Source organism: Talpa europaea (genome assembly GCF_964194135.1).
Source record: "Talpa europaea genome assembly, chromosome: 1".
NCBI lineage: Eukaryota > Metazoa > Chordata > Mammalia > Eulipotyphla > Talpidae > Talpa > Talpa europaea.
Genome location: NC_140073.1, coordinates 77,016,152 through 77,041,389, shown reverse-complemented (window position 1 = coordinate 77,041,389; position 25,238 = coordinate 77,016,152). Strand labels below are relative to the sequence as shown.

The following is a 25,238-nucleotide window of genomic DNA, read 5'->3' as shown; positions in this document are numbered from 1 at the left end:
CTTTCCTACTTAATCCTTGTCTCTGCGTACAGATTGATTTTTACCTGTATTTGAGATTCAAAAAAAATGGAATCCTACAAAATGTTCTTTGCTCTTTGGTAAGACTTCCTTCACTAAGCCTAATTTTGAGATTCATACATGTTACACTTATCAGTAATATGTTATATTTCTTTGGGGGTAATAATCGTTTGCATGAGTGTAGTCTATCCATTTTCCCCATGATGATGGTATCATCAATATTTTAGCTATCATGAGCCTTATATAAATCTTATGAGCAATATTTTCATTTCTTCTGTGTAAATACCTACATATGGAGTTTCTGTGTCACCAGATATGTACATGATAGGTTTTATGGGAAATTTTCAGAATTTTTTCCAGGGTGTTGTACCTTTTTTCCATAGCCTCCAGCGAAGTGTTAGCAGTCTGGTTGCTTTATAGTGTATCCAACATTTGATGTGTCAGTCTTTTTAATTTTAGTCTTTCTGGTGGGTGTGTAAGATTTCTCTTTTTGTTTTAATTTGCATTTTTCTGGTGACTCATGATGTTGGGGCACTTTGTCATGTACTTATTAGCTATTTGTATGTTTTCCTTTGCAAAGTCTTCTGATTACATTTTATTTTATATAGAACTTATATATTTTCCCGGAGTTTGTAATTTAACTGCTTTGGTTTTTAAGTTTACTGAATAATCTCCAAACTATTAAATAGAGTTGTAAAACTCTTCTAAATAAGTTTGAATACTTTAGGTAGTTTAGCTATAAAGGTTTTATCTATGGAAAAAATCTTTTTGTTTTACTTTGTGTCTTTTAAAATTAAAAAATATTTAATTTGTAGTGAATTCCATTTTATCAGTCTTTCCCTTTGCAATTTGTGCTCTTTCAATTTAAGGAGTCATTCCTTAAGGTCAAAAAGAATTTTTCTCTTTCTTAAGTTTAAAAGTTTTGCCTGTTTAAGTATTTGAGATAACACAGAAGATTGGGCTGTCAAGTAGATTCATAAGAATCAGAGGTCTTATCCAGTTTCATGCTTTATAAATTTAAACAGTTAAAGTCCTCATAAGACTTGTGAAGTCCAGTATTTTGAGTACTGCCTTGGGTTCTTTCTTGCATCATTAGCATGTGTCTAGCCCAGATTTAATCTACAAGTTTCTAAATGATGTATGTAGTTGCATAACATAAATTGAAAAGAACTGTGTAAACATCTCCATTTTTTACTCTTACCACATATAATTATATAAATATAACATTTTCTAGGAAGCCATGCCATAAATTTATAAAATCTTGGTTTATTTACTATACTCTTAGACAGAGACAGATAAGGTACATCCTGTAAAAAGTATTACATAGATGAGAATTCTTCTACTAGCAAATAATATTGGTATGTTTGCTTGAAGGCCTGTCATTCCCATGTTTATAACTTGATTTGACTGATTATCCTCTTTCCTTCACTTCTTCGTTTTCTCAAGGTTTAATCTTTATAAGTGGTGTGATAAAGAATTTCAGTTTCTTTTTTCTTTATGTGAATAACCATATTGTTTTCATATATGTGTACATCTGTTTGAATCCTCTAGTTTTTCTTCAATCTATATGTATAATGTATCTAATTTTAATGATTTGTAAATTTAGTGTTTGGAATAAATTCTCATTTAAAAATCATAAAGTTACAAAAATAAGCTGATAATGTTTATTTTTAAAATGTTACTCAATTTACTAGACTGAACCTCCACTGAATACTCCAGAAAACAGGGAATATACTGCTGAAATAATGTTTGAGTCCTTCAATGTTCCAGGCTTGTACATTGCTGTGCAGGTAAGCAAGTTAATCAATATAAGCCTAGCTCTTAAGTTTTAATCTGGTTTAATTAATTCACTCTAAAAATAAATTTTTTAATTATAAAGCATGTTGTAATTCTTTCCTGATCTAATAATTTAGAAACCAAATTTAAAAATATGGAAACACTTAGTGAGCAAAAGTGAAATGTTAAAGAAAATAAGTTAATGGTCTTTGGATATTTTAGAGCCTTTCATAGGACAGAAATGAGAGAGTTAATACTGATTTATTCCATGTCAGGAATTTATATAAATGTTCATTTATCCTTGTAGCATTCTTTCTGTCCTTTTTTGGTAGTCTGTTTTGATTGACTTACCACTAATTATATTTGACCACTCTCCCTCTTGGAGAATATCCAGTATATCATAAATTCCTGTAATATTATATTGCACATAATTTGTGTGTATGAACAGCTTCACTCTTACCTCTCAGGATCACAGCTCACCTCTTACTTGTATTTATTTTGTAGCAGATGTGATACCTGGCATATCACAGATGCTTAGTAAGTGTATAAAGTATAGTATTATGATGTGATCTGGTGTTAAAATAGGATGGCCTAGATATCTTTCTAGGTCCCTTTCAGCTATTTTATTGTAACTAGGTAAAATAAAACCAGTTTAGCCCTGCTTTTAATTGTTAGTCAAAAATTGAGGTTTGGAATTTACATCTTTTTTGAAACATTAGCTGTGTAAACTTTTGAACATTTTTTGAAATATGAATTGTACTTTATTGCCTATGCCAAGATTTTTCATAGAAAAATATTACTTTATCAACTTCCTAATTAAATCATAGTATGTGAAAGTGTGCAATGCTTTTTCTCTGATTAAATAATTGGTTACATATTTCTGAATGTAAGTTGCACTTAGAAAATTTGGAACTAATCTCAGAGTGATACTTGTTAATAGTCTTTTATGTATTAGTAATTGGCGGCCAGGTGATTGTACTCTTACTTTCCCCTCTAGGTAAGCATAGTTAAAGTCCTGGCAATTTTAGTACTATACTATTTCCTGTTATACTTTCCATTTTTTTTGAATTGCTGACTGAAATACGGAAAATTTATAAATATGCTCCTAAAAGTAAATATAGCCTGTAAATTTGCCTTTATAAATGTAGCTGTGGATAATATTGCATAATATAAATAAATTAATTTTACATTTTCTTTCCAAAGATACTACATTTAAAATTACTCTATCAACATTTTGTTTTTGTTTTTATATTTTGCATATCTTTTTTTTGTTCAAGGCCGTTCTTGCCTTAGCTGCATCCTGGACCTCAAGACAAGTAGGAGAACGGACATTGACTGGTACGGTAATAGACAGTGGAGATGGTGTCACTCATGTCATTCCAGTGGTAAGAATGTTTTAAAATTTCTGAACAGAACATTAAATAATTCATCTGGATTAATACCACTTTTTAAAAACTTTAAATATTACACTTTTAAAATTTGCTGTAATTTTCTCATTAGTTCAGATATACCTTCATTTTTTATTAGCTAAAGTTATTATTAGAATTATATATATATATATTAGAATTTTATAAACATATTCTAGTTGATGATGCTTTTTCCCCTCTCCCCATGTAGGCTGAAGGTTATGTGATTGGCAGCTGTATTAAGCACATTCCAATCGCAGGACGAGACATAACATATTTTATTCAGCAATTGCTGAGAGACCGAGAAGTAGGAATTCCTCCAGAGCAATCGTTGGAAACTGCTAAAGCAGTAAAGGTAAAAAAGTAACGATGACAGAGTAATCTAATTAGAAATTAAAGTCAAATTTATAATATCGACATGAAAGATTCTTAAGTGTAGAGCAGTGAATTTTTAAAATTTTAAATGAACTCTTTTTTTCTTATATTGTTAATTTTTGAACAGTTAATGATTTCTCCTTTAGGTGTGGTCGCTGTAGTTCTCCCATCATCATCACCCTAGTACCTTGTACTATGAAGAATAGTGTTTTAAAAACCCACTTTTGTTAGCCAATTACAAATCATGACTCTTAATTATATGTATATTTTTATGAGGAAATTATTGGCTGCTGTTCTCCTTTTTCATTTTTTCTCATTTGTGAGGACTTACATATAAATATAAGAACATTTATACCAATTTACTTTAACAAACATTTTGGTGATTTTTCTCTTTAATAAAATAATTAGTTTACTTCAGATTTCTCCCATCTCATTTTTTTCACTGAAGTTTTTAATACAATTTTATGTTACAAGGTTTTTTTTTTTTTTAAGATTTATTTATTTATTTTATACAATAACCAGGATACAGGCCAGATGCATGGGAGGGTGAGAGGATTCACCAGAGACAGAGCGGGGAACAGAGCAGGCAGACTGATGAAATACACTGCTGAGGGGAGCAGCGGGGCAGCAGGAGAGGTCTGCCACGCCATGTGGGACCCTCGCCAGCCGGCTGGGATTGAACCGGTGCTTCAGAGGCTGCGGACAGCTTCACAGCGCGGTGCTCAACCGCCTGCGCCACCAGGGGAGGCCCATGTTACAAGTTTTTAAACATAATTATTTGGTTATAGAAAAGAGGTGATAGTTGGCACATGTGATGTGACAAATAGAAGAAAAATGTGAAAGTTATACTTAGGTCTTTATCAGTACTTCCTAGTAGTGGTCAAAATATTTGACTTTGCTTTTTAAATTCATGATTTGCCAATGTATCTTAAAAAATTACAGTTCCTCAAATATATTTTGAATATATAAAAGCTAAACTGCCTTGGCAAAAACAACTTTCTTCATTTATTTGACTCTTTTGGGTCATTATAGGATTTTCTCAGGTAAAGGAATTAATAAGTGGCTGCTAACAATAACCCTATGTTGGTGGCAACAAAATGAAATAGGTAAAAAAAAATTATTGGAAAAATATTGTTTTCAACATCTTTGGGAAACCTATGAAGTTTTTAAATATAACAAAATCCTGATGTTTTTAAAAATAACCAAGGATTTAAATCTACTTTAGAGAATATTGATGCTCAGATTTTAAACTTCAAGAGTTACCATTTCCATGTAATTCCTAGAGACCTAAAATAGCATCAAATATTCTTTCCTTTTATATCTTTTAATCATCAGCATTAGTTACTAATACCTATTTTAGTCATTGATGTCAAAAAAAGAATCTATGAAATGTGTATTTTTTCTTTCTTTCTTTTTTTTTTTTTTTTTAAAATACTGGCTACTTGAGCGCCCATATATTGCAAATAGACTGGCCCATACATTTTTATGAAAAATTAAAAGGTCTTTTTTGTTTGTTGTTTCTTTTTTTTTTCTTTCAGGATGTAACCAAATATACAATAATTTAGCCTTGCAGGTGAAAAAGAATAGTTTATATTTTCTTTAAAGATTTATTTTTAATTTATTTATGCACATAAGAACTAGGGTGGGGGCTGAGAGGATTCACTGGAGACAGTGGGGAGCAGAATAGGTGGATCTACGGAAATACACTGCTTGAGGGGAACAGCAGGGGAGACAGGGGAGGTCTGCTGTGCCATGTGGGTTAGCTCTCTGGCTGGGATCCAACTCATGCTACAGTGGCTGGAGATAGCTTGAGAGTGCTGAGACTTTAACCCCTGGACCACCGAGGAGGCCCCTTAAAAAAAAAGTTTATTTTCAACCTTTTTTTATTTTGCTCACTTACTGAGGTCATAGTTTTGTTACAGTAGGTATTAAGGATCTATATTAATTTGTGTGGTTATAGCATTGATTCTGCAGTTTTATGTGTATTTCATATTTTCTCTTATTTAGAATATAAGCTCTATTAATTAATGGAAGCCATGTAAAATATATGGATGTTATTAATAAATGTTTTCATGAAATAGCATTATAAGAAAAGAAATTGAATCTTTAGTTTGACACTTATTCTATTCATATTTGACACCAGAAATTACATGTAGGAGACAGAAATTACATATTTATTTTTACTGGACATATGAAATCCTAACAAAATTTTTTCAGCTTAATTTTCTGATTTTATTTTTTGGAGATATTTTTTCACTTGATTGTAGTTTGTTGAAAATATGCCATATATTTTTTTTTTTTTTACTTTTCCTAAAACAAGACAAAAAGTTACTTGTTTGTTTCTTTTTTTAAGGAGCGTTATAGTTATGTCTGCCCAGATTTAGTAAAAGAATTTAATAAGTATGACACAGATGGATCAAAGTGGATTAAGCAGTATACTGGAATCAATGCTATCTCAAAGAAGGAATTTTCCATTGATGTTGGTTATGAGAGATTCTTGGGGCCTGAAATCTTTTTTCATCCAGAGGTAAGTTTTCTTTTTAGATGGAATTGTTTTGAAATATTCAGCAGAAAATATCATCCAACCATAAGATATCCAGATAGTTAACCTCAGAAATGTCTTTTGTATACTAAATACTACAGTGAGTCATTTTTCAAGAAAAAATTGCTTTGCCTTTGTTTAAATAGGTTAAACAGTTTCTCTTTTTCATACATTTAGAAAAATGAAACTTCCGTCTCTAATATTTATAGACTTAGAAGGCTGGTGAGAAGAGGGGAGTCCCTTTAATATATGGTAATTTAAGAAAAATAGTTTTGAGACCTTAAGGTTCCTCCATCCTTCTTATAACATGATATGATAGTGACTACTTTACAAAAAGCCTTTAATTGACTAGTTCAACAAAACATTTAACTGTTAGCAAAATAGTCTGTTTTAGCAATATATCGACTATATGAAATATGTACCTTTTGGGGGAGATATGTGCCCTTTTTTTTAAATAATTATTTATTTATTTATACAAGCACTGGGCACAGTCAGAAGCATGGGAGGGTGAGAGAATTCACCAGAGACAGAGTGGGGATCAGAACAGGCAGACTGATGAAGTACACTGCTGGGGGGAGCAGCGGACGGCAGGAGAGATCTGTGCGCCATGTGGGACCCTTGCTCGGCTGCCAGGGATCAAACCGGCGCTACAGAGGCTGCGGGCAGCTTCGCAGCCCAGTGCTCAACTGCTGCGCCACCTGGGAGGCCCGAGATACGTGCTTTTTATAATGAAAAATTCTTTTATAACAGTATATGTAACAAATTTAACTTAACTAATCAAATTACTAATCAAAGTATCTTCTGAATATTCAGCATTGAAAGCAGTTATTTTTTAATATTGTTTGTTCACTCAGTAAATAGTAAAATGAATAATACAATTTTTACGGCCTCAGTTTAAGCAGTGAGTACTCAAAAATCAACAAGTGTTTTGTTTTGCTCATGTCAAACTCTAAAATAAGAGATGAATATTTGAACAGATAAAAGTTTCTTTAATGAATGCATGTATCTGGTTAAAGCATAGAAACAAAGAGTATTTAAGTCTGCTTGGGAAGGGATTGTTCATGGGCTAGACCATGAGAGACTAATATGCTATGCAAAAGGAGTTTGCTGGATTCTCTGATCTTCAGCATAGAAATGACACAGATTTATGTTTAACTATTAGGAAGGTCACACTGCCTGCCCTGGGTTGGATAGATTGGAATAGAGGTTATGAGTTGTTTTGGAAACAGGCAAGTTTATTGCAGTTTTTCACATGAAAGATAAATAATGTGAGTAGGTCAATGAGAATGAAAAATGAGTTAAAACAAAGAATGGAAATCAACATGATGTACTGCTAGCTTAGATATGAAGAGACTGAAAATGAAGAATCTGATGACTCTAGGTTTGTAAGTTGAGCAACTGGATGTCGTACCATCCACTGAAATTTGGAATACAGATGAGTTTATAATACATTTTTAAAAAGTTAAAATATGAAAACTTGGGTTAGTGTTTTTGAACTGATGTATGCATCCTGGTGTAAGGCTAGATACGATGTCATCACCATATGTGGGACAAGGGAAGAGCTTGATCAGGGAGAGGATGGGGAGTGGGGAGAAAGGGAAGAAAAGGACCCTAGTGGACACTAACTTTATGGACAGGCAAAGGAATCTGCAAAGAATACTAGATATCACATATGGGAAGAAGCCCAATCAAGGGACTGTGGTCCTAACATCAAGAAAAAAGAATATTTGCTATTGCTAGAATAAGGTAATAGAGGAACATTTAGAAATACTCAGGGGTTTTCAGTGTCCTGCTTATTGCTGAACCCAGGGAAGCAATTTCAGTGGAATGGTGTGATAGCGACAGCTTGCTCATCAATGAGAAGTACGAGATTGGGACTTCGTAGTGGGCATCCTAGTTGGTGATTGTAAAAGAAAAGCCTGATGACTGCTGGGGATTGGTAAGACTGGCTGAAGAATTGTATTTTTAGGAAGGATTACTCCATTGATAAGAGTAAGGTTAAGTGTAGGTGTAGGAAAATGTGGAGCTGTTAAGGCAGAGGAGCAGGCAGGTCGTTGAGGCAAGTTCATCATCATAGTTCATAGTAGCTTCACTACTCCAGATAGAGAATTTTAATTTCTTTCTGTAAAGCCTCATTTACCATTCTTTATGTAGTTTCTTTTACTTTCAGTTTCTGGGACTTTTGATGCATCGGATGTTTTTTAATCAACTTAATTTTCTAAAATGTCTGGTATATCCCAGTCTGAACCTGTTTTCTTTCTGTACCTGGTAGAGTTTTCATATTCCTTTGCTATCATTCTGTGGATTCCCTTTTGCTGATTTTCTTGTTGGAGCCCTTTTTTTCTTTTCTTACCTTTTTCGTTCTTACAATCTATTGATATTTTGGTGGAGATCATCTTCCTCTCAGGGTTTCTGATACAAAAGGATGCATGAAATTTAGGACTTTTTTATGTCTGAAAACATGCTCATCTTATTTTCACACTGCTATGTGTGTAGAATTCTAGATTGAAAATAACTTTTCTTCTGTATGCTGAATTACTCAATTGCTTTCCATTACATGAAGCAAAACAACCATTATGATTTCTAAACTTTGTATATGACCTACTTTTTTTCCTCCATACCCTTGTAGAATCTTTCCCTTGTCCCTGAGCATTCTTATGTGGTCTTTATTTTTTCTTCTCGCTGCTTTTTATCGTTTTGTAGCTTTATCTTAACTTTCTATTGCCTTTTTAATTTTTGCTACCATTTAATTTTCGAGTTTCTCTTTCCCTTCCTTGAAATAGTCACTTCTTTTGATACTTTCTTTGTTTTATGGTTCTTTATCTCTGGCTTTCTGAGGATATTAATCTTAAGTTTTTAAAAGTTTCCTTTCTGCATGGTCTCTTCTAAATTGCCTTTTCTCTTTGTTTTGATTTCTGTATTTCTTCTGCTAAAGACTTTCAAGGGCTACTAACATAAGGGGACACTGGAAATACAAACTTTGTGGGTAGGGCTTATGGACCAGAGCCTTTTTTTTTGTGTGGTTCTATAGATAATTTTGGATAGTCCAGTTCCCAAAGAAATGTCCTCCCTGGAGGGTAAGTGCTGGCAGCCAAGTGAGGGGAGAAGTTTGGCATGTATGTGTCAGCAGTAGGCTATCTTCACTTAAAATCCCTGTAATTTAATTGTTTTCTGCTGTGTGTAACAGTCCTGGGAGACTATTCCCTTTAGAGGATAGATGAGCCACTTTTCTCCTTGAATGGGGAGATATTCAATGATTTCTTTAGAGAAGATCTGGGACTTTAACTGTTCTCAGAGAGACTTTGAATCAGTTGTTTTTTTCTGCCCTCCATCCATTTCAATTTCAGAGCTAGCAGATCCAGGCCAGTTCTTCGGGGGATCTATGATATAAAGCAGGCTAGTTCTTGGCTCTCCTTTGGAGCTTAAGTATTTTTATAGGATCTGCATGGTCTTGTCCATCTGCATCCTAGATTCCAGTTTACTAAATTTTATTGCTGTGCTTCTTCCTGTTCTGTTTTCTCCATTCTTTTGGGATTACGCCTTTTTTTTTTTTTTTTTTTTTTTTTTTAAAGTCTCTGTATCGGTGTTTTTAGTGGAGTTTTGGGAGAGAACAAGATTGGATATGCCATTTTTTGGTATCATATGAACTGTTAAATGAATTTTAAGATTCCTTTCCCTGTAATTTTAGATATTTGTGTCATGGTTTCTTTTTCATTTGAAAGATTCACTTTGGTTTTTCTTTTATTTAAATGAAAATAAAGGCTTCTGAATTTGAACATGCAAGATGAAATGTATGAAAGAGTAAAGGAATTTATTTTTCAACAGCTAAATTCATTACAAATACTACAAAGAACTATTTTTAAAAGGACAAGTTTAGCACTGAGATTTTTTTTAGGAAATTAAACTTTTTGGAGAAAGCTATTTGGAATACTGTGTTTACTTGGGTGTATTCTCTATTTTAACTTTTCCAAAAGAAACCGTATTCTTCCCTTGCTAGCTTTGTGTAAGTAACATTAAGAACTGATCAGAGACTGTTCAGAAGGACTAATCCTTTTGCTCAAAGTAAAAAAAGACCTAAAAATATTCTTAGTAGAGAACCCTAGGTTGAACCTTTTAGTATTAAAGTACTAAATAACCCTCAACAATTTATTAAATTTCAGTTTTTAAATTTATTTACTGAATATTCATTTCTTATTGCTTTACTAAATATTGCTGAACTTATTTTCATCTGAGGTTTTGCAATATAGTACTCCTGAACTTTTTTAAAAGGTATACTCAGATAAGACTTGGATTAAGGGTACGTGAATACTTAAAGGTTTCATCAACTTTTTTTTGTATATTCTTATTAAAAACTATCAGTACTGGGCCTCCCCGGTGGCGCAGCGGTTGAGCGCTGGTTTGCGAAGCTGCCCGCGGCCTCTGCGGCGCCGGTTCGATCCCCGGCTGCTCCCCGGCCACCGGAGGAGGGTCCCACATGGCGCGCAGGCCTCTCCTGCCGCCCGCTGCTCCCCTCAGCAGTGTGCTTCGGTCCTTCTGCCTGCTCTGCTCCCCGCTCTGGCTCTGGTGAATTCTCTCACCCTCCTGCGCTTCTGACTGTACCCAGTGCATGTATAAACAAAACAAACAAACAAACCAGCAAACAAATAAATAAAGCATGCCTCTATAAAAAAAAAAAAAAAAAAAAACTATCAGTACTATGAGAAGGACACAGATTTGGCACAGAAATAAATGACTCTGTCCCTACCTCTTACTCACTTATGGTATAGAAGATGCATTATATTCAAGGTAGAGAAAAAAATTACAGGAAGGTTAATCTGATGTGTATGTTTTTTTATATAGCATTGTCTTAGGTAAATAAGGAAGAGTTTGGTTAAGGAGGGACAATGAAAAGAATTTGCAAGTTATATATTATAAATTGCTAACAATACTTAAAATCATAAAATATCTTCTGCCATTTATGAATATTTTCTGTCAGATTTGGGGGATTAAATCTTTCTGAAGGACTGTTATGGGATCTCAAAACATTTCGGGTTTTGAGAACTTAAGGTTCCTTAGAGATTTATAGCCTAAAATGTAGAACAGTTTTCCAAGATCATGAATATAATTATGGAAAATAAAAATTTAAGGGCTCTATTTCTACTTCTCATGCCACTAAGTTACCAACTATGCCATTCCTTGCCAGTCACCTGAGTTTTTCTGTAAGTGGTACAGAGAGCCACCCTAATTGAACCATATTGTTCTATTTTTCCACATAATACAATATGGAATGAGAGGTAGATCATTTCCTAGTGTGTCGGTTGGGTTCTTAAGTAAAAGTCACACTTCTGTATCCACTGTACATTCTCTTTGGGGTTTCTTATGTATGCCCATTAACACACTCTAAAAAGATTTTGACTGCCAACCTCTTTTCCTTTATTGCTAAATTAGAGAGCCATAGAACCTTTTGTTATTTATATTTTATTTATCTAAATTAAAATCTTTTGTATCATTCTTGGTCAATTAAGTAACAGTAAATTTCTTTTTATTGTATGCCCAGCCTCTAATTTATTTATTTTTAAGATTTCTTCATTAATGCACACAAGAACTGGGGTACAGGCCAGAGGTGCAGGGGGGTGGGATAAGAGAATTCACCAGAGACAGAGTGGGGAGCAGAATAGGTGGATTGACTAAAATACAGCGCTGAGGGAAGCAGCAGTGGAGACAGGAGAGATCTGCTGTGCCATGTGGTCAGCTCCCTAGCCAGGGATTGAACTCTCGCTGCAGTGGCTGCAGACAACCTCATACTGCTGAGAATTAACCCCCTGTCCCACCAAGGGGGCCCCCCAGCCTCTAATTAAAAACTAATTTTAGAAACTGGAAAAAATTGGCATATCCCTGATAATTACCAGTCAAGTTACAGAATCAGTTTAATGAGCAAAGAAATGTTCTGTCACCCATTAAGACAATCCTATTCTAAAAAAGAGAGGAACATTTGTTTATTTTTGACAAATCAGAGCTAGATACAGATCTTTTTAGGCTAGGAAAATTCTATCCAACATTTCCTTTACATTTTTAAAGAGTAATACATGATCACTCACATCTATTTTTGAAAACTTTTAGTAAAATAAGATCTTTTTTTCAGGATACAGGTTTAATTCTGGACTCTGGTATTACAAACTTTTTTTGGTTTTGTAGTTCTTCGAAGGATATGTACATTATAATTTAAGAGAGTAATAGGCCTGCATATAAAGACAAATGATGGGGAAGAAAGGAAGCCTTCTGTAATACTATTTCCTCTGTGTAAAGCTTCTTTGTTGTATATAATAATGTTCCCCATTATATAAAGTTTAAAAAAATATTATTTAACTCCATTCCATTTTCATAATGATTCTAATTGTCAACATTGTCTATCAAAACTATCTCCATAGCCAGTCCATAAAAATTTTTTTGAAGCATGTTGCTAATATGTACCTACAATACCACATAAATGTTAAAACGTGTTACTGTTTTAACACAGATTTTGTGTTTTTTTGTTTTTAAGAAATATTACAGAAAGAGTACCTTCACCAGAGCCTTTCTGTTTTTTATCTTTTCTTCCTTCTTCTGGGGTATTTGCTATTGAGAATTTAATATATACCCGGTCCATGTTTTTAAATGTGCATGTAGTACATGTATCTATAAAAATATACATATATTTTAAGGATTTGCATACTTGAAATCATGCAACTGAAGTTAGCTTTTTAAAAATTAAGTTTTGATTATCAGCTATTTGGAAATAATTTATAATATGTCATCATGTGAACAAACGGTTCATTGTCATTATTCACGTAGAGGTTCTATAAAGTTGGCTGTGAATACTGAATTAGCAAATACTGAACCATTGCTCCTAGTGTAATATAGGGTTAGGGCCCTGTAAGCCTCAGGTTACGTTTTTTTTTATCATCCTAGGAATGCGAAGCCTTGTTGTATATGTGTGTTTTTGTTTAAAGACACAGTTTATATATATTGCTGATTCATTAATATTGAACACATAGGTAAGAGCTTTATGCCATATATAAATGAGCCTTATCCAGCACATCTGTTTTCTCCATATGGTACATTGCAGCCTACCTATGCTTAGGAATAGTACATAGCATTTTAACACTATCATGGGGTAATTTTAAATAGTAAAATCACCACAAAACTGTGAAAACTGATAATAGGGTGAAAATCAGGACACAAATTGTATGAAAGCTGATAAGAGAAAGGGAGAGAGATACCTTGTTCACCTTCAGCTGTGAATGTATGTATCAGTGAACTCAAAGTTTTGTAGCTCTGCAGTTGTGCATGCCTATGAGCATCTTGAGTATTGACTTTGGGGTTACAAATAAATTTTAGTAAAATTTTGCACATTCCAGATCCATGAATAAGTATTACCTGTATGTCTTATTTCCTTCCCTGTTGATGGACTTATGAGTTGTTTTTACTCTTAGAGACAAAACTGCAGTGATTATGATTTTATGTAAATCATATTGCACATTTGTTCTGAGAATTGGAGTTATTAATGTGTATATTAAAATTTTATTAAGTATTGCCAAATTGTTCTCCAAAATGTACATCATTGTTTATTCTTTTTTTGTTTGTTTGTTTTGTTTTTTTTATAGAGGCATGTTTTTATTTATTTATTTTATTTGTTTGTTTGTTTTGTTTATACATGCACTGGGTACAGTCAGAAGCGCGGGAGGGTGAGAGAATTCACCAGAGCCAGAGCAGGGAGCAGAGCAGGCAGAAGGACTGAAGTACACTGCTGAGGGGAGCAGCGGGTGGCAGGAGAGGTCTGCGCACCATGTGGGATCCTCCTCCGGTGGCCGGGGAGCAGCCGGGGATTGAACCGGCGCCGCAGAGGCCGGGGGCAGCTTCGCAACCCAGTGCTCAACCGCTGCGCCACCGGGGAGGCCCTCATTGTTTATTCTTATCAGTAGAATGAAGATTCCATTCACCCACATTTTACCTGCCATCATAGTATATATGTGGCTTTACATTTTTGCTGTTCTAATGGTTATGAAATGGTATATATCACATTTATTTTAACTGTATCTGAAATCTCTGATTTCAATGTCTTTAATTTGAATCAGTGACCAGAATTTGTTGCTAAAAGGCCTTTTGTTTTTGAACTACAAAGTTAGTTTTTTTACTGTGACATTTAAGTTAGTAGTTATCTAATCTCTATATGTTCAACTTTACTTACCTTTCAGTTTGCTAATCCAGACTTTACTCAGCCTATCTCAGAAGTTGTAGATGAAGTAATACAGAATTGTCCTATTGATGTCAGACGTCCTCTCTACAAGGTCAGTATTTTCAGCAAAGATTGTTATTCAGAGTACTTAAAAATAGTCTTTTTGTTCTTTGAATAGTAAATTTAAAAACACGTCTTCAAAAGGACATAACAGAATTTTTGTACCGACTGTTTCTTATGTCTTTAATATTTTTCTTGTTTTTAAATACAGGTCATACTTAACTTGTTTATTTTTCTCCACTAATACAGAATATTGTCCTCTCCGGAGGTTCAACCATGTTCAGGGATTTTGGACGTCGCTTGCAAAGAGATTTGAAAAGAACTGTAGATGCCAGACTGAAATTAAGTGAGGAATTGAGTGGTGGTAGATTGAAGGTTGGTTTTCTTAGTTACTGTTGAGAAGGTTGAGGATGCCCTGGTCGTTGTAATGGGGAGGGTAAATGTCTATCAACTTTTGCTCTTACTTAAGAAAATAAAAGGAAACTACTGGGTAATCTAATAGAAAGAGGTTAATATTACAAATTACATACTATTGTTGGTCCTTCGATTGCTCCAGGATTTTATCTGCATTTCCAGAAGTATTCTTAGGTATAGCTGTGAGAAAGATTTTTTTGATATCTCTTAAATAACATACATAGTAGATTTCTTACATATTTCAGGGATAATATATTTTATGGACCCACAAAAATTTAAATACCCCTGTAGCAGAACAACAAAGCAGAGGTGAGAGAGATGTAGATATTGGGAGGTAAAGTCTCCTTTCACAAATTGACTCTAGCCTCCACATAAATACCTCAGTGGTTCAGCAAAATAACCTTTTTGTACATGTTCTGGACTTTTGTACTTGATATCAAAAAATCTAAAATTTAAGTTCTTAGATAGCTACTTTTTATATTAAACAAATTTTCAGTATTTTTTTTTTTGTTTCATCCTTGTTAAATGTAGAATAATAAAGGAAAACATTGATTCAGAGAATGTGTTGCTGAATAAAGCACATTTTATTTGACTTGGAAAATTACCAAGAATGAAGACTCAAGCTGATAAACAGTCACTCAAAATGACCTAAAAGTTAAAACACAATGTTCTAGGGTTTGCTACTTGTTGAAAGATCTGCATCAGCTCCTGAATTTGTATTATCTTAAACTTATCCCTTTGAGTGTAGTAAAAAGTATATTTGTTTTGCTTAGTTTGTAAAGATTCATTACAGATACATGAAAAAAGAAATGCTGTTTTTAAGTGTAGTTTTTTATTTAAGTAAAAATGATGTAGTAAATGACATAGGGAAAAGCCATATGGATACTGGAGGACTCTGCTTCCTTACCCTACTCAATAGTCATTTTTATAAATCTTCATAATATCTTTATGTGATTTTAAGCCTGGCTTTATTTCCTTTTCAATCTTTATTTTTTAATGGCTACCAAATAGCTCTTTTTTAAAAAAAAAAGTAGCCACAACTTTTTACTAGATGTAAGGTTTTTAAAATCATTTCCTACTTAAAGAAAAATTGTCAAACTTTAGTAGAAGGGATTCCTATATTTACTCATCTAAATTCTGTTGTTAGCATTTTATCACATTTGTTGTATTACTCTATTTCTGTAAATATATGTAATACAGAATATAACTATGTGTAAATACTACTTTTTTTCTGAACTGAGGGTTTGTTGCAAATATAATGGTTCATTACCCACAAATATTTTAGTGCATATTTTCTAAAGGCAGAGCATTGTAATGCTTAAGATCATGAGTTTAACTTTGTTATAATACTATAATCTAGTTATAGGTCTGATTTAAATTTCCTCAATTCTTCTATTATTCCCTTTAACAGCATAAGGAAAAAAAATAAATATTTTTTTTCTGGTTTAGCACCCAGAGTTGGATTACACATTTTCCTTCAATTCAGAACAAGCATTTTATCTTTTTTGTCTTTTATAATCTTAATATTTTGAATAGTATAAGCCATATATTTTGCTGAATGATTCTCAATTTGGGTTAGAATGGCTGGAATCAGATTATGCACAGAAATGATGTATCTCATGTATCTGAAAGTACCTATCACTAGACACCTGATATAATATGTCAGATATTAACTTTGATCACTTGGTTAAAGTTGTGTCTGCCAGGTTTCTCTACTGTAAAGTCATTATTATTTTCCCTTTTTTTTTTTTTAAAGATATATTTTTTTATGCATACAAGAACTGGGGTGTACGCCAGAGGTGTGGGGGTAGGGGCTGGTGAGAGGATTCACTGGAGAGAGTGGGGAGCAGAACAGGCAGATCTACTAAAATACACTGCTGAGGGGAGCAGTGGGCGAGGCAGGAGAGGTCTGCTGTGCCATGTGGGCCGGCTGGGGATCAAACTCACTCGTGCGCAATGGCTGGAGATATCTTGATAGCACTGTCTGTAAACCCTGCGCCACCAGGGAGGCCCTATTGTTATTTTTTCCACCATATTTAATGAAATCTTTTGGGGGAGGTATTTTTAGACTTGTAACTGCCTGTTTCTCATCAAACTTTCAACTTTTGACCTTAACCATCACTTTTTCTTTGCTGAAATAGTTGTTAATATGGTAGTTGACATGTGGTATTTTGTAAAATTCATCATTCCTCCTGTGTTTTTTAGTTTTCTGTCTTCTTCATCCATTAATAGCTATAAGGAACTATTGGTCTCATTATTTTATAGACCATATCACATGTGATATAATAGCAAAATGTCATCAATACTATTGTCATTTTGATGCTCAAATTTTATCAGATTTCACGAGTATGGCTCAGGCAGGGTGGTTTTTATGTCCTTTTGATGTGACCCCAGTATTCTTCAGGCACTTTCTTACTTTTATAGCACAGCAACGTGTTCCACACTCATTTTGTATTTTTCCTTCCTTTTAGAATCAGCCTTTTCTGTTATTCCCCCCTACGGCAATCTTGATGTTATTCTTAAAATGATTTTAGAAACCAAATTTTGGATGCTAGGTAATCCCATTGCAACTGGGGATAACTACTTGGAGGCCTTCTTGGGGATTAGAGATAGAAAAGGTGTGGGTGGGTGTGTTCCCACACACACCACTGTATAGTTCTCTGAAGATATTTAAAATTGGGCCTCCTCTGGTGGCGCAGGTGGTCGAGTGCAGCGCTGTGAAGCTGTCGGCAGCCTCTGCAGTGCCGATTTGATCCCAGCCGGCCGGCGAGAGTCCCACATGGCGCAGCAGACCTCTCCTGTCTCGCCCGCCGCTCCCCTTAGCAGTGTATTTCATCAGTCTGCCTGTTCTGTACCCCGCTCTGTCTCTCTGGTGAATCCTCTCACCCTCCTGCGCATCTGGCCTGTACCCTGGTTCTTGTATAAATAAATAAATAAACAAATCTTTAGGAAAAAAAAAGAAATTTAAAATTAAGAATTCATATCAATAATGACATTTGCAGAACACCAAAAGCTCATTCCAGCTTCTAGTTCTCCATATATGTAATGCCTTTCTCTGCCTGGGGGGAAACCTAGTTTCATTCTATTATATATTTATTTTTTTTGCACAGTTCTTGAGTATGTGTATAGTAATTTTAGCCTTGTTAATCTATACCACCTCTGAGAAACAGACCTGCTAATTAGAGTTCGATATTTGCTTAGTTTTCATCTTCACCCTGGTATTATAATCATAATACCATGTTCACAGTTTATTTGGGTTAGTTCCTTCTCCCACAAATAGAACTAGTTTAATTTGTTTTTGTTGTATTTTTGTATTTTGTTTTGTACTCCTGTTTAAAGGGTGGGGTTTTTTTTTTTTTTTTTGAGTACATGAAACTTTACATTTTTGTTTATAGACATTTATTTGAATTCACTGTTGAACTGACTTTTTCTCTGTCTTTTGCAGCCGAAACCCATTGATGTACAAGTCATTACACACCACATGCAACGATACGCAGTTTGGTTTGGAGGATCCATGCTGGCTTCCACGGTGAGATGAAGCTTACTTTTAAAATTTGATTTTTTTTTTTTTTTTTTAGATAAAAGAACCCATTGATACTTAAATAATTTAGAAAAATAAGGCACGTCTTTAAATTTTATTTAAATATTATATGAGAAAGTTTTAAAAATTGCATATATGTACATAGTGTTTCAAAAAATGGAAATCACTTGAATTTTATGTTTATATTTTCTTTGTTAAAATATTAAAATCATAGGAGAAATAGGTGTTGAGCAGGGAGAAGGAAATATATAAATTAAATATGCTTTTTCAGTTTTGGTAGAGATTTATAACTGATTTTAAGTTGCAGTTACTAGAATTTCTCCACTTTGTTCAAGTAATGTGTTTAAGCATTTTAAATATAACCAATCTGTTTTAAAGTATATTGAAAATAATTGATTTTTAACCTTTATGAAAATATGTTTTTTTTTTCCAGCCTGAGTTCTACCAAGTATGCCACACCAAAAAAGATTACGAAGAAATTGGACCTAGCATTTGTCGTCACAATCCAGTGTTTGGAGTCATGTCGTAAAATTGACTTCATAGTTAGTGGGGTTAGGGAGGTGGGGAAGAAATAATCTTTCTGATTATCTGTTTTGTCTGGAGATGGCTGGTTTTAAGGTTTTAATAAACCTGACTTGAAATAATAAGACCAAACATAACTATACAGGAATATTTTAATAAATATAACATGCGAATGTAGAGGAGAGCCAAAATAATTAAGTGTTTTTCTTTAGATTGAATATTTGAACCATATGTGTAACAAAAAGAAGTGAATTTTAGTTCTTTCTGTGCCCTGATATTTTGTATATTATTGAATTATCCAAGATTTGATGGGATTTATCGGTATGTAGATAGCTCTATAATGCTTGAATTGTACACTTCTAAGTGTGCGATGCAAGAGCTTGTTTATATTTCATACTTTTTATACTTTGAGGGAAAAAAGTCAAAGAAAAACTAGTATTTGAGGGAGGAAAAGAGACCAAGTAGAGGATAAATTAAAAAATAACCTCGGATACTTGGCGTACACATTCATGGGATTCCAGTTATTATGAATGGCTTCTACTCTCCTGTGCCCCACCCATGGTTTTCTTTGCAAGTGCTTTTGAAACTAAGAAGTTAGTATCTTGGATTAACTGATGCCTGCTAGTGCTTTCTGATTACTTGCATTCTGTTTCTTGCTTTCAAGGAAAAGTAAAGACAAGACTGTTGGACCAGTATTGCAGTTCTGTAGTGTCATTTCTTACAAAAAAAGATTAAATTGATTACCCAAACTGGTATATTTAATGCCTAACACCATTCTAATAAAGGCACAAATTTCTTTATAATACTTGTTTCAAGCTCTTTAATCTCTTTATAAGTTAACTAATAAATCTATTTTCTTCAAACCTCTGCAATGGCTCTTTACAATCACAACAGTTGGTTAGCAAGCTGACTTTTTTATGTGCTCTATACAAATAATTGTGAATTTTTAATATGTTGAGTGCTTTCATTTTGATAACTGGATCTCCATTTGATATTTTCATTTGTATAACTCATTTGCAGTCTGAGAATTTTTTTAGTGCCAGTCCCTGACATCATGAAAAGTTAATTTTCTTTGCATTTTAAAAATACCTGGATCATAAAGAAAAAGTGATGAAAATAAATTAAAACTGAATTACCTTTTCTAATGTTTTTTTTTTTTTTTTCCTTAAAGAAGCAGTGTCATTCTACTTTGTTATAGTGGAAAATTTCTTGCGAATTTAAAATATCACCAATTATTTGTAGAAGACTAAAATGGGAAGCAGTGTCATTCTACTTTGTGTTATAGTGGAAAATTTCTTGTGAATTTAAAATATCACCAATTATTTGTAGAAGACTAGAATGGGAAGGGTTTTGTAGATTTTTTTTAAGAACTCAAATAGTAATACCAGTGAACACTTGAATTTCTAATGTCCATGAAAATAACACATAAGATCAGTATACTTCTGTTCAAAAGTTAAAGAACAAAGTGGTTTTTTTTTTTTTTTTTTTATAGAGGCATGTTTATTTCTTTATTTATTTGTTTGTTCTGTTTACACATGCACTGGGTACAGTCAGAAGTGCGGGAGGGTGAGAGAATTCACCAGAGCCAGAGCGGGGAGCAGAGCAGGCAGAAGGACCGAAGTACACTGCTGAGGGGAGCAGCGGGCGGCAGGAGAGGTCTGCGCGCCATGTGGGACCCTCCTCAGGTGGCCGGGGAGCAGCCGGGGATCGAACCGGCGCCGCAGAGGCCGTGGGCAGCTTCGTAACCCAGCGCTCAACCGCTGCGCCACCGGGGAGGCCCGTTTTGTTTGTTTTTAATATAAAGATAAAATTGGGTAGTAAACTTCATTTAGAGTGAAACTGAACATTTAAAATTGTGTTAATCATTTATGTGACTCAATCCTTTGAGTGTGGATGTAAAGTACAAACTGTATGTCCAGGAGCAGTAGTATCAAAGATGGTTTTTTACTTGAAAAAAGTATTTCATGAAGTTGATTTTAAAAAAAAAAAAATTCAAACAGTACCAAAGAGTAGATAGTAAAAGTAGATTTCTTTTCTACATAACCCTGTATCATTTTCTTATCATTACACTGCTAGAAATAGCTTAACTATCTGTGATTATGAAAATGAATATAGTTCCCTTGTTTAATACCTGTGGGAGCTTAGTATATTTATTGTTCGGTACTTTGCTTTTTCAGAAATCTTCCTGATGAAGAACTAAATGATAAGCACAAAAGATTTCACCCTCTAACCCAGTAAAGCATTATCATTGACATAAATGTCTTTTCTACTGAGGATAGTTGATAGAGAATGAATAAGTAGGAAGACATGTTAACAAAGCTTGCAGGTTATAGTCTTTGTGCATACTCATACAAAGATGTATGAGTTTGATTTGAAAATGTGAAGGTCAGAAATTTTCCTTTAAGTTTAAACTTATGTGGGAAAACAAGAATACTATGATCTTCCTTGTATGTTTTCTGTTATCTTTGCTCTGCTTTTATAACAGTGAGTTCTAGTATGATAGTAATAGTGCTCTTTAGAGGGCTGCCAAAATGATTTGAAATCTGTAATCCTTATTTAGCATGAAGCCAGAGTCTAAAATTTTTATTTTGGTTCTATAAATTGATAATATGACTCCTTCAACTATGTTTTTTTGTTGTTGATTGTTGTTGTTAAAAACATGGAAAATATATTTGTATATCTTGGAAAAATTCTTTAAACTTTCTGGATCTCAATTTATATATAAGGTAGCAGTTTTATGCTAGATTAGCATTGCAGTTTTTATGAATTATGAGACTATAGCTTAGCCTTTTGCATTGGTTTATTAGTAGTTGTAACAGTATTACCTAATATTGCCTTTTTAATAGCTAGGATTTTGATTAATTGGTAAATATTAATGGACAGGAAAAAAGTAGATAATGATTATCTAACTTGATGCCCTATTTGTAGTAAGCCAGTTTTCACAACTTAACTCTTAAATGCTTATAATTTGAACTTACTGCTAGTAATCACCTACTTCTGATCTACTCAGGTCCCTAATACAATTTTCAGTATGTTATCAAACCTACTTTAACAGATTGAAATAACTGTTCTTGGCTTTATGTCTAGAAATATCTCTAGAAATAAGAATATAAAATACAGGGATAATAGGTTATTATGTTCTTTATTTTTAATTTCTACATAGAAAACCTAGAGAATATATATTAACAAAAACTTCTTTCAGGTAACTCTGTAGATACTACCAAAGTCCTTGTAACGCTATTGGAAATTATTTGTAGTGTAAAAGCTTATTTTTACCATTGTAAAGAGTGGTGGTGTTCCTCTACTACTGAACAAATATGTAGTTGCCAGTCTTGGCTTCCTTGGCTAACTTAGTACCTTGGCTAGCCCCCTCTAGTCTTTAATTTATCTTTGCCAAAATCATAGGTGCAAACTCTGGGCATGAAAGATTCTCATACTTAGATTGGAATCTTGTGTCTTAGAACATACTTCATTGTAATAACACTTAGTCTACATTATGCAGTTAACTAAGGACAGTTGTTACTGAGAAGTTATGGGGAACTCTCATAGCAGATCCTGAAACAACTTTGTTTTTGTAATTATGTCCATGTCATGTCTAAGGTGACCAATGAGCACGTGAATTTTAAGATCTGGTAGAGGGTCTGGAAAGTTTGTATACTTCAGTGAAAAGGGATTTTTCAAACTCATTCTTGATGTTAATCCTTCTTTCATTAATTTGTTTTCAGTATCCCAGAACTTTTGATTATTTACAACCTGTTTGGCCTTGATTTAACAAAAATAAATGAAGGTCTGTGGTTGTCTTGGATATTCTCTTCAGTATAGCTGATATATTTGAAACTTAGGAGCTGAAGTTAAATACCTGTTTGAATTCAGGATTGCATTGATAATATTCCAGTAAAAAAGGGAAGAAACAAATGATTAAAAAAAATGGCAGATGAAAAATAAATTAGAAATTTAAAAATGAGAAGAATGTAATTTTCTTTAGATTTTTGATTTAGCAAATTATGATTTACTGTGTTCCAGTATTACATCATTTACTAACTTTTATGCATTACATTGAAACTAAGATGCTGGGTCAAAATAAAGTTTCACTTTTACTCAAATGTAAAACTCACACTAATTATATTTTACATTTGGACCTCTCATAGGCATTTCTTCACTCTATTAATATATATGCACACACACTATGGTTCAAACAATTTGTAGGAAGATGAATAAAGCATTCTGTCTTGGGCCTCCCAGGTGGTGCAGGGGTTAAAAGTCTCAGTGCTGTCAAACTGTCACCAACTACTGTGGCCAGAGTTAGCTCCCCAGCCAGGGAGCTAACCCACATAGCACAACAGATCTCTGCTGTCTTGCCACTGCTCTCAGTGTATTTCAGTCAGTCTGCCTGTTCTGTTCCCCGCTCTGTTTCTGGTGAATCCTTTCACCCCTCCCTCCCAAATCTCTGGTCTCGATCCCAGGTCTTGTATGCATAAGTAAATAAAAATAAATCTTAAAAAAAAAAAAGTCTTGAAATTAGAGACTAGTGTGATAGTAAAGATACTGAGAGAAGTAAGAAATATTTTGCCCAGAGATTTGGATACCTTACTAAGCTTAGAACTTCATAAAATGTAGTGATGGTGGTGGTTTTGAGGAAAAAGACTCAACTGATAAAGTGAAAGTTATAAAATGTGCCTATGGTTTAAAATTGATCTTTTGTGTGCTCCTGAAATTCTTAAAATAATGGTATGTATATTTTAATAACCTCAAAATCAAAGATCTGTTATTCTCACATTTTGATTACATTTGAGTTGTGTGTGGTTCACCTGTCACTAATAGATCTCAAGAGAAATACAATTATTTCTGAACATAGTATTTTTTTACATTCATTATTTAATTTATTTTTTAATATTTTATATAATTACATCATTTTTCATTTTTGCACAATGTATGCATTTTTATTTTGGTTAGAGTCCCCATACAATTGCACACCCCCCTTATTATCTTGTCATATGTATTTCTCTTTCTTCACCTTTTTGAAATGGAAAATTGCAACTCTAGATCTTATACTTGGGACATTGGAAGCATATTTGACATTGTTTTAGGTACTTGTTTTTTTTCCTCCCAAGGGAAAGAATTTTTGTTCAGTCAGCATTCTAGTATTACTAAAATTGAATAGCTGCTTGTTTTTCATCTATTTCACAAAGATCAGGACTTTCAAAGACAGCTAGAGATAGGAATGACAGATGTGATGTTTTGAGTTAAATCCTTTAATCCATCCACTAGATGTCTCTTTTCTCCTCTTAAACATAAATGAATACATTTCAGTTAGAATGGCTGTTTTCCAAAGCAAATGGGATCTGGACTGTGGGAATAAACACATTTCATTTTCCCCATTTAAAAGATGCTGTTTTCACAGTATACCCATGACTTCAGTAAAAACAAAGGTATTTCTTGGACTGTGACAGTAACAGTGGGATTAGCTTATTCTATAAGCTAAACTGGTCAACTGCTAGGATATAATAGCAAACCAAACAAACATGGTTTTTGCCATCCGGAACTGAAAAGGATATTCAAGCAATAGCAAAAATTTCAGTGCCATAACCAAAATCATTTATGTCTTTGTATTTTTAAAAGCCAAAAAAACCCAAATGGAATTAGGCAACATTTACTTGTCACCCTTAAAGTTCAGTTTTTACAGTACTTATTAGTGTGTCCTACATTCCTTTTAGGTTTAGACTTTAATTTCTCTTTGGTGATCTAAGTCATTGAAAAGGTGAACTTGTAATTGCAAAGTCAACAAAGAAATGTAAGACAGCTCCTTAATATTGTTACAGAGATATAATTGCCTTTAATATACAGATTTGATTAAATTTTCCACTTCAAAAGATGATGAAAGAGAAATACATAGGACAAGATATTACTGGTCAAATTAAAAAATTGTATTTCATTTAAGATCTATTAGTGGCAGGTGAATACAACTCAAACTTGGGTCCCACATATTGTTAATACACAGTGTAAATGATTTATTACCCAGAAAAAAGTTCAAAAACTATTCCATTTTGCGGCATGTGCTCTAGAACTCCATGAGTGGTGTGTTTTTCACATATGGAGCACAATTTTAAGTGATAACAGATTGGTTTAGCCAGTTGTGCTTACTAATATAGCATAGGACTAGTTTTAGGCATCCTTATCCCAAGGTACTTGGGCATTAGCATAGGAAAGGCTTGTGATTTTGGTTTTATATTCTAGAATATATTTACTCAAAATACACCCTCCTCTATATTCTAATTTGAATTGGTTTGTTATTTCCCACAGAAAATCTCAGCTATTTTTAACTGATCAAATTAATAAAATTATGTCAAGAACCAGCCCGGAATTTACTGTGTTCTGACACCCAGGAATTGT

The 25,238-nt window shown here is 33.6% G+C and overlaps 1 protein-coding gene across 8 annotated transcripts in view; it reads left to right on the top strand.

Annotated features, from left to right (window-relative positions):
• Positions 1-18,855, top strand: part of ACTR3 (actin related protein 3) — a gene marked incomplete at both ends in the record, with an annotated part of 56,255 nt that extends 37,400 nt beyond the window's left edge. The window contains 8 exons of one of the 8 annotated variants that reach the window (XM_084227672.1): positions 1,713-1,808; positions 3,072-3,176; positions 3,412-3,555; positions 5,929-6,102; positions 14,331-14,423; positions 14,621-14,746; positions 18,231-18,314; positions 18,760-18,855. In XM_084227672.1, the coding sequence (XP_084083798.1) occupies positions 1,713-1,808; positions 3,072-3,176; positions 3,412-3,555; positions 5,929-6,102; positions 14,331-14,423; positions 14,621-14,746; positions 18,231-18,314; positions 18,760-18,855 (918 nt within the window). Of the gene's footprint in view, positions 1-1,712; positions 1,809-3,071; positions 3,180-3,411; positions 3,556-5,928; positions 6,103-14,330; positions 14,424-14,620; positions 14,747-18,230; positions 18,315-18,759 lie in introns of all 8 variants that reach the window. The other 7 variants (XM_084227671.1, XM_084227678.1, XM_084227674.1 and 4 more) reach the window with 7 other exon arrangements.
• Positions 18,856-25,238: the final 6,383 nt, after the last annotated feature.